This window comes from Danio aesculapii, chromosome 13 (assembly GCF_903798145.1).
Source record: "Danio aesculapii chromosome 13, fDanAes4.1, whole genome shotgun sequence".
NCBI lineage: Eukaryota > Metazoa > Chordata > Actinopteri > Cypriniformes > Danionidae > Danio > Danio aesculapii.
In genome coordinates this window covers 19552556-19567877 of record NC_079447.1, presented here as the reverse complement: position 1 = coordinate 19567877, position 15322 = coordinate 19552556, and the positions used below count along the sequence as shown (strand labels likewise).

General features: G+C 36.0%; 1 protein-coding gene across 2 annotated transcripts in view; it reads left to right on the top strand.

Moving 5' to 3' along the window:
* Window positions 1-15322, top strand: part of macrod2 (mono-ADP ribosylhydrolase 2) — an 865478-nt gene that overhangs the window by 183804 nt on the left and 666352 nt on the right. For both annotated transcript variants that reach the window (XM_056470919.1, XM_056470918.1), the window contains exon 4: window positions 10350-10379. In XM_056470919.1, the coding sequence (XP_056326894.1) occupies window positions 10350-10379 (30 nt within the window). The remainder of the gene's footprint in view (window positions 1-10349; window positions 10380-15322) is intronic.

Sequence of the window (15322 nt, the reverse complement as noted above, 5' to 3'; positions counted from 1 at the left end):
TTTAATGGATGTGTAAAAGGATGTGTTTCTGGAACATACAACATAACACACTCTAAGTAATGTATTTAGGATTAGCAAAAATGTAAAAAGCTCCCTCTAGTGGATTTGTAATCTGAAATGTGCGATGAAACGTACCCGGAGCGATGTATTTTACATTTTATATTTTCAATGAGCCTGAACTGTCTTTACTGCCATGCAGTGAAATTTGGGATAGTCTAATCCACTGTCTTGTTTCTCATCTGGAAAAGGAAAGACACATTTTAAGACTGCATATGTTAAAACCTTTAAAATGGGACAGACTTAGTTATACATTCAGAATAAAGCAGACGTTTAGCAGACAGCAAGTATTTGGAGAAATGTTTAAATTCTTTCAAACTGACAGTTGGAGCTTTCTGTTGGTTGACAGAGTGAATCCATGGTGCCATTCCTATCAGAATTGCTGAAATTCACCTCCAATAAATCATAGAACAGGAGTAAAATTTTCAGATTCTTAATATTTGTCTTACAAAGATGTTCACTGTTTTAACAATTGCGAGAAACGTATATATTAAAATGTAGATGCTTGGTTTAGTATTCCTTCTAGCTTACTTTTTAGTGACTAAAACCTATCATTACTCATTTTTTAAATAAGAATATGCCTCATTAGATAGACTCTCTTCCTTCAAGACATTTCAGCACTGACTCGAGCTGGCCTTAGGTGTAACAACTGAAGATCTCTTGATCATCATATACCAGGACATCCAGGAAGATTGAGAATTCCTCCTTGAACAGTTGTTACTGCCAGAGATGCGGGACTGTATTGCTGTGCCTGGTGAACGGACCTCACTGATGTGGAGAAGAGGGGCTTTGATCAAGAGTAGCACGGCATTGAGTGCTTTCGGCCCTTTCCTCCCTTGACTGCTATATAACTGTACGCGTACAGAGAGGAAGAGAGAGAGAGAGATGAGATGAGAGATCTGTTCTGGTCCCATACTCTCTGATTCAGCTTGTCCTGCTCTGGTGCTCAGCAGTTGCAGGCAGATTCCTCCGGGAACGCTCGACGCAATAAAGAACAAAAGAGCCGAGCAGAGTTATCGCACTATACTGCGACTGGGCCAGGCAAAACCGCATGTATTTTTAATGTGCTGCAAATAAGAAATACAGCCTAGTTTTCTCTCTCTCACTTTCTGTCTCAGTGTCTAATAAAGAGTCTTATCATTACCCACAAGACTTGGTTCAATTTAACGCTGAGCTTTGCTGACATGAGATGGGTTCTCCCTGATTTTTTTTCAGCTTTCAGCAATTTCGCTGTGTGTGTGTGTGTGTGCGTGTGTGTGTGTGTGTGTGTGTGTGTGTGTGTGTGTGTGTATTATGATCTACAACCCATTGCTAACTGTACAAATGACTTCAGCCTAAAATTATAGGTTGACTGGCAGACCTAGTTAAACTGTTTTGTGAAGTGGAAAGTCGGCATGTGTGTGTAAACTGATGGAAGATTCACCTATCATCCTTATTTTGTAGATTGCAAGCCAGTGTGTACATGGCTGTGCATTTGAAGCGATAAATTCAGTACTGTTTTAATTAATTGTGACACTCATACTCTGTTACATCATGTTTTTTGGATTCCTTATCATCAAAAAGCTCAATTTCAGCTACAGTGCCTATAGAAAATAGTACCCTTTGAAAATCTATACCTCTCACATTATCCAGAATGTCTATTGAAAGCAAGGTGTAAAGTCATAGGAGAAGGCTACAAAACCATTTCAATGGCTGAAAATGTTATTTGGAATGTGATTTGGTTTCAGGTTGTAGAATAAAGTAATTATTTTAAATTGTTATGATGAGTTTCTATAGGCACTTTATGTACCGCCATGTTTAGCATGTCTGTGTGCTTCATCCATTTGTGCTTTAATTTTAAAGGGAGGCTTAAAATCTGAGGGAGAATTCTATTGCTTTTTTTTAAACTAGGCATCATAATTGTGAAAAAGCGGATCGTCTGCATCTAAAAGCTAACTCCAGGAAAAACAAGGGGGGTTTAAAACCAGACAAGAAAATCAAGTTGTTTTCCGGCGAGGCATTTTAGCTTGGTTCATTTGAGGGCTTGGCAGATCATTTTTTCGTTTAGCCTCAGGTTAATGCAGACTGTGTACTCGCTTTACTCTTGCATCTTTATTCTGCACGCCAGATGGAGTTAGTCAGTTAATCACAAATTCTGATATTGTTGTGGAACTGAGAGGAATATGGATGAAATTGTGAAAAGTTCTGGAAGCTTGTATAAAGGTTGGCAGGCTCTTATAAACAAGATTAATTAAGAAATGCAATTTCTGTGAGTGTTTGTAATTGGTTGATGCTCTGATTTAGCCTGGTGGTAGTGTGTACAGAATGTATCAAAAATGTCCTGTATTCTTCTCCAGCTGTAGAATAACATGGCATTGTGGCAATAATTAATGAAGTCTTTAGTGTTTTGGGAAATTAGCAGCAAATTCTAAATTTGTCTCCTTCAAACATTTTGTGTTTGCATCGCACCTTCAGTTAAGTTAATGTTCTTTAGGTTATTCTTTTTTTAATCATTAGATAAAATATTAGTGAATCAATCAGACCAAATAGCTTTCTGTTGGTTGGAATTTATATGCATTAATGCCTTAGTTTTTCTTTCCTATGGGTGAGTTTTATGATTATCTTAGTTGTGTGTGTGTGTGTGTGTTGTCTTTTTTTCAATGATAATTTCATCAATAATGGCATGCCATATTCTGGCTACATGAAAACAAAACATGTCAGTCCATGATATTAGTCATAATCACTAAAACGTATTAAAATGAATCTCTTAGTTCAAATATACACATTATTTATCGTAAGAAAAAGTGTGAGCATGCAGAATTCAGTCAGTAAGTGCATTTGCACTCAAGTTCCTTTTTTGTGTGTTTTTTTTTTTTTGCACTGCGTGCTGACACTCATCCACGCGTTCTGTTAAAAATATTGAACTTTTAAAAATGCTTTGCCATTTAAAATTGCTGTACAATGGTAATATGACTGTATTTAAATGTTTATTTCACATAGCTCATGTTGATGACAAAGAAACTATATTAAATCTATTGTGAAGTTTCAAACTGAATTTTAATTTAAGTTACCATACTGACTCATGCTTTATTAGGTAAAGATCCTAATAAATGCATGTTTTGCAAGATTCCATTTTCTCTAAAACATTGTTTTATTGGACTTTATCCTCCCTGTAAAGGAATAGTTCACCCAAAAAGGCATATTTACCCACTATTTACTCACCCTTAAGTGGTTCTAAATCTTTCAGTTTCTTTATTCTGTTGAACACTAAAGAAGTTATTTTGAAGAAAGCTGAAAACATGCAACATTCGACTACCATGGTAGTAAAGAGGAATACTATGGAAGTCAGTGGTTACAGGTTATCATGTTTAAAAATGTTTAAAGATTTTGAAAAAAGAAGCTCAAATAGGTTTGAAACAAGTGAAAGATGAGTAAATGACTACCTTTTAATTTTTGGATGAACTATCCCTTTATTGTTTGTAGAAAACTCTTTTATAAAGAAAACTCACTTAAAGGGTTATTCGGATTCGAAAGAGTTATTTAGTTTAAGATTTTTGCTAGAAAAAGTTTTAGAATTTTATAATAAATTTTATATAATATTTTAATAATTTAATATTAAGAATGTTATAAAAACTAAACTTGTGTTTGTTTGTTTGTTTGCTGGTTTTGTTGTATTTATTATTCTTGTATTTATTAATTAAATGTTTTGCTATAAAAATAGCCTGAGGTGCTTGGAACCATATTAAGTTATACCGTGTTTTGGAAAAGTAAAGGTTTTAAAACCACCAAAAAATTTCTGCAATACCATTTCTAAGGTATGTGTAAGAATTTTTATTTATTTATGAATTTATTTATTTTTTCATTTTTTAGGATAACAGTATCTCCAGCAGAAAATATATCCAAAGATGCCGTTATAAATAGTAAAGAAATCAGTGTTTTTGAAACTAATGAAGATAGCAGAAGTGAATGATTCATTTGAATTATTTAGCCTGACATGTTTACGGTTTCAAAATATTATAAATGTCTCTTAAAATAAAATAGGTGGTGTTCAAAGGGGGAAAAGTTTTTGTTTTTTGCCCAGATTTTTAAAAATAATATATTTTACAGCAGTAATTACAAAACCATGAAACCATGATATTTTTATCCAAGGATAATCATACTGTCAGAATCTTATACCAGTCCATGCCTAAGTGCGGACATGACATCAAATAAAAAATATACAATCCAAACCTCAGGTTTAATTAAAATAACAGACAAAAACTTGTTGTGTTTTAGTCTTTGCTGTAGGCTTGCCTTAATTTTTGCTGTTTTGTGTGTGTGTGTGTGATGTATTAATGCAGAGTGTTTTTCTTTCTGTGGGACTTGTGCTATTTCCCTGTGGACCTGACAGGAAAGTGTGAGCGGCTTTTAGCTGCTCGGTATCAACCCTGAGTGCAAAAGAAAAAAACACAGGAAAGATGCGATTGTGTGTGTGGAAGTGTGGGAATGTGTGAGGATGTCGTCACCACGGAGGCCGGCGTCTGTGTTGTTTTCTGACACTAACTAATGACCTGCACAATCTCCGTGTTACTGTATTGTTAGATTTACGAGCTTAGCGGGACGCCTACTGCTGTTAGTCCTACCGGCCCTCGTCAGTTCTTTAAGAGAGCAGGAAGCTTTGACTGGGATTTATGGCCCGGACAGGACAGAGAAAAAATAAAAAACCGTCATGTACAGACAGAGCTTTGTTTTTGCCCATTGAGCGATGTGGTCTTATCTACAGTGGACGTCAGGTAGAGCAAAGGTCTAGGAGGACACAGGAAGTGGCACATGTTGTCTTTCTGTTTGATTAGCTGCTTTGAGTTTCTTGCTTGTTCTTTTTTGTTGTTGTTTATTTATTCAATATTTCTGCCAACTTCTGTGACGCACGAGATAAAGGAGAGTCATTAAATAGATTTTGGGAGATTCTTTTCTTTTTTCATCAGGACTACAAATGTGTTTCGCACAATTTTATGTTATAAGCATACAACTGAGAGTTAACATGGAAATTGTAAGATACAAACTCTCAATTCTGAAAAGATAATGTCCTGTTTACATCTTGCAGTTGCAATTAATGCTGAAAAGAGCCGTTCTGCGTTATAATTTTGTGAAAATTTTGACATTGAACAAAAATGCTGTTAATTTAAGAAAATAATTAATTTCTTTACTGTTTCCCAGTGATGGGTTGCGGTTGGAAGGGCATCCGCTGCATAAAAACGTGCTGGATAAATTGGCGGTTCATTCCGCTGTGGCGACCCCAGATTAATAAAGGGACAAAGCCGAAAAGATAATGAATGAATGAATTTCTTAACTGTCATTTCTGATAAAGTGTGCGTTCTAGATGAATAAAAGTACTCGTTTCTTCTTTAAGAGTCTTACTGAAGAGTAGTGTATACAGTAGTCAATATTTTTTCATTTTCTTTTATAATTTATTATTTTACAATATAACAATCAGCACAATTAACAAAGGGAATATTCAGCATTAAATAGCATCAGAGTATACAAATGTAGACGCGTATACATCAAATTCAGTAAAACAGAAATCAAATAACTACATATGAGTGGTCTGTGTGATTAACAATAGTTATTAAATAGGCAGCAGGCACATGTCAAAGGGTTCACAAAGGGTCCAAAATTTTTCTATGTTTCTAAAAATATGTGTGTTTTGGTTTTTAAATTGTTTGTTAAATATTTAAAATGCAGTCTGTCATTTATAATATTTAGAAATAATTCAAATGTTGGAGGGTGTTCCTATTTCCAGTTTAACAGAACACAACTTCTAGATGCACAGGAAATCAGACCTACCCTTTTGGTAAATAAAGGGTCTGATACAACAAAAATTGCTGTATATTTTACAGTAAAGATATACAATACTGTAAATATAAAGCAAGATAAATGGTGCTGTAAATGTAAATACAGTATTTTTGCTGTAATTGATTTACAGTAGATTACTGGCGAACTGCTGCCAGTAAGTTACTGTAGATTCTACAGGAAATTGTTAACGGTGAACCTTTCATTAAAGTTCTCAAAAATATTCAGCAAACCCTCAATCTTGTGTCAGGACAGTTTCGAAAAATTGTTTTTGATACACTTCAAATGTTGACTACTGTATACGTTTTCATAAAAGGGATAATCCACCCGTATAAATTCAAAAGACCTCATTTATTCTCTTCCAGAGTGGCACGTGGCTCAGTGGTTAGAACTGTTGGCTCACAGCAAGATGGTCACTGGTTCGAGTCCCATCTGGGCCAGTTGGCATTACTGTGTGTTTCTTGTGGGTGCTGCGGTTTCCCCCACAGTCCAGAGACATACAGTATAGGTGAATTGAATAAACTAAATTGGCTGTGGTGTATGGGGGTGTGTGTGTGTGTGTGTTTCTCAGTATTGGGTGGCGGCTGTAAGGTTATCCGTTGCCTAAAAAAATACATGCCGGAATAGTTGGCGGTTCATTCCACTGTGGCGCCCCCTGATAATTAAGGGACTAAGCTGAAGGAAAATGAATGAATTTTTCTTCTTCATCTTTTATGAGTTTATTTTTTCTTTTTTTCTGAACACATAAGAACATATTTAGGAAGAACATATTTACTTTGGTTTCTGGCTCCCATCAACTTCAATATTAGGGCAAAAAAAAGCATGCTCTACTATGACTAAGTCATTGTGTGCCAGCTCGCCAGCATTTTTCAAAAAATCTTCTTTTGTGTTCAACAACTAGAAAAAAGAAACTCAAATAAGTTTGGAATGAAGTGAAGGCTGAGCAAATGATGGCAGAAGTTTTGTTTTTGGGTGAACTTTCCCTTTAACATAACCACATTGTTTAACCATTGCTTTTGGCAATGATTATTTTCCACTTGTACTCTATTACTTAAATATAGAGCAAGACAGACAGTGAGCTAATGTGTTTTATGATTAATTCCTCTATCAGTCTGCAATATGGCATGATTACCCCTCTGGTGTAGATTTCAGTTTAATTTTTGACTGTGTCCTGTTCGGACTCAAGTTCCTGTCACTTTGGATCACACTGTGAGTAGCCAGTTTCCCGGCACAGCAGCACAGAGATATTCTTCTGAAAGTGCACACGCTTTCTCTTTTGCTTCTTCGCAGCAGCTGTTCTCCATTTGTTCTCCTGCTCGCTGTCGTATGATAAGAGATTGTAAAGGAAAAGTCCCCATTCATTTTGAGGATTTTAATGTCTCCCTTGATATCAGTTGCTGAGGGCTTAGTCTTGTTGTCGATCTCGGTGGAGGTAGCAGGTTTTTTTTATATGTGCTTACCTAGACGCTTATTCTCGAAGACAAAAAAGAGCAGGAGCAAGGGGAAGAGAGATCAAAAGAATCCCACAGAGAGACTTGCTTCACAAAGGGAACGAAACATTTAAAAAAGTAAAAATAAAAGGGCCCTCGTGGGTCATTATTCTCTACTTTCTCAGGTTCCCTACTGGGATAAGAGATGCCGTACTGTCGTTGTTTTGCGAAAGCTCAGGACAGAAGCACATAGGTGCACTGTTATGACTTTTCTATGCTGTTAAAATGCTGATGTTTCTCTTCGTATGCCTTCTCAACAGTGCAGATTTAAAATAGATTAGTTAGTAATTACTTTGTCTTTTCTTTTTCATTCATTTAAAACTAGTTTGAACACATTTTAATCTGTTTGTAAATAATTGTTATTCTTTGTTTTTATTTTCTTATACTTGTTTCTTTTGTTTTTGTTTATGTAAAGCACTTTGAATTACTATTGTAATGAAATGTGTTATATAGAAAAACTTGTCTTGCTTATGTACTTGCATATATCTTTAAACATCTGTTGGTCGCTCTTAGGTCATGTTAGGTTTTACTTTCACTGAAAAAATAAAAATGTACTCACTATTTACTCGCCCTCAAGTGGTTTCAAACCATTATGTGTTTCTTTATTCTGCTGAACACAAGAAAATACATTTGGAAAAATGTTAGAAACTACTGTAACTATTGATGTCCAGGGTAGGTAAAACAAATACTGTGGAAGTTAATGGTTACAGGTTTTCAGTTCTTTTCAGAAAACAGTGGTCCCTCATTATTTGCGGGAGATGCATTATAAAAACAACCCGCAATAGGCGAAATCCGCGAAGTAGTCAGCTTATTTTTTACATTATTATAGATGTCCTAAGGCTGTAAATCCCCTCACTACACACTTTATACATTTTTCTCAGATGGACATTAACATTTTCACACTTTTCTCTCTTGTTTAAACGCTCTCAAAGTTCAAACCTTTGTAGAAAAATATGTCCAGTATTATAAAATGAAACAAAAGATCTAAACCATTTGATATTCATTTATTAATTCTGAAATGGTGCCCTACAGTCACATAACTTCTCTTTTCCTTGCATGTCCAGAAGTTCAACTTTTTGTGCGATGGTTAGCATCTTCCTCTGCCTTTTGGGTGCTTTGACTGTGCAGAACGTTTCGTTGACGTTGTGGGGAGACCTTGCAAACATAAAGTACAGTACTTCAGAGCCACACTGCTAGCGATCAAAGATTTATGTCAATTTGGCAAGCTGATCGCATTCCGTACTGTACAGGAGACATGGCAATGTGCTAATCAGGACGCAGAACGCGCTGTAGATAAAAAGCATGTCAAATTGCACAATTCCGAGGCTGTGAAAAATGAACCACATTATAGTGAGTGATCACTGTATCTTCTTTTACGTTCAACAAGTAAATGTGAGAGAATGTGTAAATGATGAAAGAATTTTCAGTTTTGTGTGAACTGTCTTTAACTATTGTAACCCAAAAATTGCTGTAATATTACCCTAATGCATATCCAGATTAATTATTTATACATAATTATGATAAACATATGTATTTTAGGTATATGTGTATTTAATTTACAATCAATTTATTTTTAATTGTTTTATTTGTACTTTTTGTTGTTTTGATGTGCTCTCGTTTTATTTTAAGTAAATGGGATATTAAAAATACAAACAAAAAAATAAAATTAAATCTTAGTAAAAGACACAGATTGATTTGATTGATTGATTGATTGATTGATTGATTGATTGATTGATTGAGACATTCAGAACAGTTGCAACAGGTCTACCTTAATTGAAGAGGAGTCAATAAAAAACCCAAAGATGTATTGATAATTATTATTTTGGTTAAGGTGTTCTTGCTACAGCGTAATTCATTCATTCATTCATTCATTCATTCATTTTCTTATAGGCATAGTCCCTTTATTAATCAGGGGTCACCACAGCGGAATGAACCGCCAACTTATCCAGCATATGTTTTACACAGCGAATGCCCTTTCAGCTGCAACCCAACACTGGGAAACACCCATAGCCTCTCATTCACACACATACACTATGGACAATTTAGCTTACCTAATTCCCCTATAGTGCATGTCTTTGAACTTGTGGGGGAAACCGGAGAACCCGGAGGAAACCCACACCAACTTGGGGAGAACATGCAAACTCCACACATAAATGCCAATAGACCCAGCCGAGGCTTGAACCAGTGACCTTCTTGCTGTGAGGCGACAGCGCTACCCACTGCACCATAGCACCACCATTTTATATTCAAATACTTTTAAAAGTAGTATTACTAAGTGTAATAGTAACTAACAACGTTTATTTATGGACTTGGTTTAATTGAGGGTTTCATTTTCATGTAATTTTTTGATATTATTGTGCTAATCACATTGATCATATATTTTTTTAATTTGAATGTTTCAGTTTGCCCCTTTTTGAATTAAGCCACTTATTGGCTTTACCACTTGAATAGCAGCAAATTGCACATAACAGTGTAATTCACAAACACTTGTGTGGCTGATTGTCACTCTCAAATAAAGAGGTGTGGGATCTATTTTTTACTTTGTTGTTAGTGCTCTTATCCGGGTTGGCGGGAGGGTTTTCTCAGACAGACTTGGACCCTGGGCCGCCCACTGCACTATCAGAGATCAGAAACGCTGCATCAAAGAAGCAGCCAGGCCCCAGTCGCGTCTGCTTAAACTCACCGCTGCGGCTCTACATGTATCCCACTCGGCTCTGACAGAAAACACGCAGCCGGGGCGTTTAGCGCTCAATGGCGTTCATTTAGGAGTGTAATGATAGCGTTCAGCAGTACGGCTGCCAGCTCACTGGAGCCTCAAACCTCTATTCAGTGCAAACGTCTGGCATTGGAGTGTTCTTGACCTTGAGGTTTTACATCTCTGTTGGCTCTCATCTGAATGATAGTGTGCTCCGCTTTGAGTGAAAGTGCTTCTTTTGAACGTATTCTTTAATTCCGACACTCATGTTGTTTTTCTCTCTTTTGTTTCCTCTACAGCAAACTCTTCTCTGCTTGGTGGTGGAGGAGGTAAGTGTCTTGTCTTCTACTATGCTTTTATTGTGACGTCATTTGGAAGTGCAAGGTGGATTTGACACCTAGGGGTTGGGCGATGAGACAAATCCTGATAACGATATACATCACGATATAGTACCATTCCTGTAAAGGAATCAATTTTATACCATTGAAGAATTATTAGCCCTTCTGGTAAATTGTTACTTAATTTTTTCCCCCAAGTTCTGTTTAACAGAGAGAAGGTTCAACTCGTTAGTTAGTTATAACAGTTTTCATAATTCATTTCTAATAAGTGATTTATCTTTGCCATGATGACAGTACATCATATTCTTCTAGATATTTTACAAGATACTAGTATTCGGCCGTGTAATTTAAATGCAATTGAAAGGCTTAACTAGGTTAATTAGCCAAGTTTAGGGTACTTACTGTGCATTAACACCGATAGCGACAAGTTTGTCAAAGGTAGCTGGAAGCCATTCATTTTCAACGGCAGCCAGCTGCGATAAATGCGAGAAGTATCTTCGCCGGTGTGGGTGTTGAGGAGTGTTGATATCCAGTCAACTTTATGGTAATGTACTATAACACGATTCGGCAGCAAGCAATCGGAGTGTTGAAGTCCACTGCTTGAGAGGATTCCAGAGAGGGTTCCGACCACAGTTATTGCCAAGGGTTTGATTATTGCAGTTGCCCAAGTTCCGATTATTTACGATGTCTTCTCACAGTGACGAACATAAAAAAATTTTACTGGCAAGTTGATGTTTTATATATATGTTGATGTTCTTTTATATATATATATATATATATATATATATATATATATATATATATATATATATATTTATTTTTTTTTTTTTTTCTTAAAGTGGGATTCTTAAGCTTTATACTGCTTCAGAATATTTCAGACATATGTACACATATTGGATAAGTGGAGCAAAACCCATATATATTTATTCATATTACACTGCATTTTTTGCCGTCCACTGGCGGATGAAATCAGAGGTGTCCAGCCTTGTCTGGGGTTACCCATGTGGGCGGTTGATGGAGCAACACTACCCAGGCCCTCATTTGGAAACATTTCTGCTCGCGCTTTGACATGATTGAAGTAATTACGTGTAAAAACCACGAGACTTGACAGAAGGACCAGAGAAGTGTCGGGGTGTGGGGTCGGGAATCAACCCAATTACATCTGGAATTTTGATCCATCTCACTTTTACACAGGAATCCGTTTAAGTCTCCAGATAATGAATGTAGGTCAAGCGTGTGGCCCTTTTCGCACGATTCATTGTTTATCCATCTGTGCCACGATGTCAGGGAGGGTCCTTCACTTCTGCCACATCTCGCCAGCCAACTGCGCTTGATTGGGTCCCTCATGAGGACACCGTTACTACGTGTGATACACTATCCGTCTCACATCACACACACTGCTCTTATGTTATCTGATGTGCTCTAAAACCCCCCTCGTCTTTCTTCATTGAAGCTCTGGTATAGACTCTTATCAGCCACTGTGACCGATTTTCCTGATTGAAGAAGTGGCGAACAAAAAAAAACACAAAAAACAGCCTGATTAAGGCCAGAGGTCACACGTCTGTGACAAAACTACTTACCACAGCACTTGTCAGTGAATCAGTGTGACCCCAAGACTGGGAGTCAAACGCTTGTGCGCTTTATTGGCACCTCGTTGTATGTCATCATGGTCCTTTTATTGATTTGTCACGATGCAAAACGTCTCGAGGGCAATTTGGTTTCTTCATTATTTTGCTGTAATTGGCTTTTAATATGGGTGTGTGTGTTGGAGAGGCTATTAGATCAGGTAGGTGATGTTACACTCTGAATTATTATTATTTTTTTGTGTATCTGAAATGGATCTTTGAAAGGAAATATGCCTGTTAGCATTACATCTGGAGGTGTTTTTTTTTTTCTTTAAATACGTCAGCCTGCAAAAAAACAAACAACAACAACAACAAAAAAAGAGCTTATTGTCGTGTTCAGCACTGAAGGGAGTTTAATCAAAGCCCGTATCAAGAGCATTGTCTCCTCTAATTGCCATCCCCAGATGCCAGTGCTACAAAACCAATTAACCCGTAACTATAAGGCATTTGGTATAGTGTCAAAGAAGAAAACACGAAATGCTAATCCAAGGTTGGCGACATAAGAAATCATGTTGAAACATGTGGAAACAGTCACAGTAGTTTGGGGATATTTAGGCTTTGTTCACACTGCACTGCACAGCACAGTGACATTTTTAATAGCAATTGACAGACATCAGTTTTACACCAGTTCCAATGTTTTGGGCGATTAATTAATAATTAGCTTTTTAATAGTTACAATCTAACTAAGACTATATATATTTGATCCAACTATCAAAAAGACGACTATTTCCAATAATAATAATAATAATTAATATTATAAATAATATATTAATGTGTACATTTAATTTCTTTTTTTTTGTTGTATTTGAAGTTCTCAATAACTGTATGTTTTTTAACAGATGAAACACAGCCTAGATTTAGTTTAATTTAATTTAATTTAATTATTATCTTTTTAATTAAATTAATTTAATTGAATTTTATTTTATTTAAAAAAATTATTTAATTAAAATTTTAGATTTTCAATAACTGTATGTTTTTTTAACATATGAAATGCAGCCTAGATTTATTTTATTTTATTATTTTTTTATTTTATTTTATTTTATTTTATTTTATTTTATTTTATTTTATTTTATTTTATTTTATTTTATTTTATTTTATTTTATTTTATTTTATTTTATTTTATTTTATTTATTTTTTTTTTCTGTTAAGTTAAATCTGAGTTTCCAGCATCATTACTCCAGTCTTCAATGTCATATGATTATTGAGAAATAATTTGAATATGCTGATTTTCAGGTCAGATAACAGATTATAATGTTATTAATGCTTCAAACTTTAGGGATTATCTATATCCAGTATTTGTTGATAAATATTTAATATCACCTGATAAAACAAATCCCTTGTAATTTCTCTTGGCCTAAATGTAACATACAATAAACATAATCTCATTTGAGTATCCACCAAATCTACAGATTTTCGCTGCCTGTCTGAACAAAGCCAAGTGTAATCCTTTGGAAATAATTGGAAACCATAGCAAAAAGAGGGCTGATACGAGCAAAGCTTCTTGAATGATGATCCAGGCAGCAAGCGATCTTTGGGCTTTTATCTTTAGGAGACTTCAAGCTAAGGTGACTTTTTTTTTTTTTCCCTCTTCACCCTTTTAAAATCCATTTCTCCTGTTTCACTCCAGACAAAGCTCCTCATATCTTTCACACTCTCTCCAGTCTAAAAAAAACCTTGTATGTCCTGGGTGGCTTTATCTCTTGACCCAGTGATATCAGCAACGGGGCGGCAGATACACAAACGTGTTTTCTTTTCTCCCCCTTTCCTACCGCCTATCGTTTATCGAGGTGAGGACCTCCATCTGTGACGAGTTCATCTCACTCGCTCCTCTTAAAAAAAGAAGGGCCTAGGCTTCCTCTTATCTCTGGGAGATTTTTCCCTGCTCTTGTTTTGCTTTCTAATGACCTAAGATCTGGCAGAAAACGGACTCTCTAATGTAAACAGAAGGGAAAGTTTCTACTGTATGGAGCTTTGAACTCTGGGTGGAGCAAAAGGCCACGGTCATTTAATTGTTCTTGTAAACCATTTTGGCTGTTTTGACTTTTCCACCCAGTTTATTGACTCTCTCAGGGTTGCATAGCTGCGGTCGAGCGGCTTCCTGTAGTTGAGCCTGAAATAAAATGCACAAGAAACACAATCAAAATAAAATTGATGTGGTCAGCAAAGTATGATCTTCAATTGCCACTTACTGGGCATCTTTAAATATTTGATTTCTTAGTCTAAATCAGATGTTTTCAACTATTTAGATTATATGGACCCCCAAATATGACGGTCATCATTTGATGGACTACCTTCCATGATTTATTTTTGCATGTAGGAACGAAAATATAATATATACGGTACTGTGCAAAAGTCTTAGACCCCCAGTTAAATTTTTTGTTTTACTTCTCACTCTCTTTATTAAAATACAACCAGAAAATACAGGTCTAATTGTTTAAGAGATATGAAAGAAAGAGTTTGAGAAAGATGAAAGAATGAATGAAACATACTGAAGTTTCTGTCTTGGTTTGATCTGCATTTCTGCTAGAGCTGTTGTCAATATTGACTGAATTGATGAATGCTAAAAGGTACAGACAGTTTTTAATTTGTCATGTAATTCCTACTAGAAAGCACCTAATTTGTAATAGTTTTATTTTTCAGCATGATTATGATCCCAAGCACATTGCTAATGTAATAATCATATTTGGGGAGAAAAACAGCTGATAAAACAAAGACAGTCATGAAGTGGCCTCCACAGAGTCCAGACCCAAAAATTACACTTAACGGCCACTTTATTAGGTACGCCTGTCTAACTGCTTGTTAACGCAAATTTCTAATCAGCCAATCACATGGCAGCAACTTGATGCATTTAGGCGTGTAGACATGGTCAAGATGATCTGCTTCAGTTCAAGCTGAGCATCAGAATGCGAAAGAAAAGTGATTTGAGGGACTTTGAACGTAGCATGGGTTCAAAGAATTTGGTGTCAACAACATGAAAGCATGGATCCATCCTACCTTGTATCAGTAGATCAGGCTGGTGGTGATGATGGTGTAATGGTGTGGGGGATATTTTCTTGGCACACTTTGGGCTCATTAGTACCAATTGAGTATCGTCTCAACCCCCCACCATACAAGAGTATTGTTGCTGACCCTATCCATCCCTTTATCACCACAGTGCGCCTATCTTTTGATGGCTACTTCCAGCAGGATAACGACCATGTCATAAAGCGTGAATCATCTCAGACTGGTTTCTTGTACATGACAATGAGTTCACTGTACTGTGGCCTTCACAGTCACCAGAATTTAATCCAATAGAGCATCTTTTGGGAT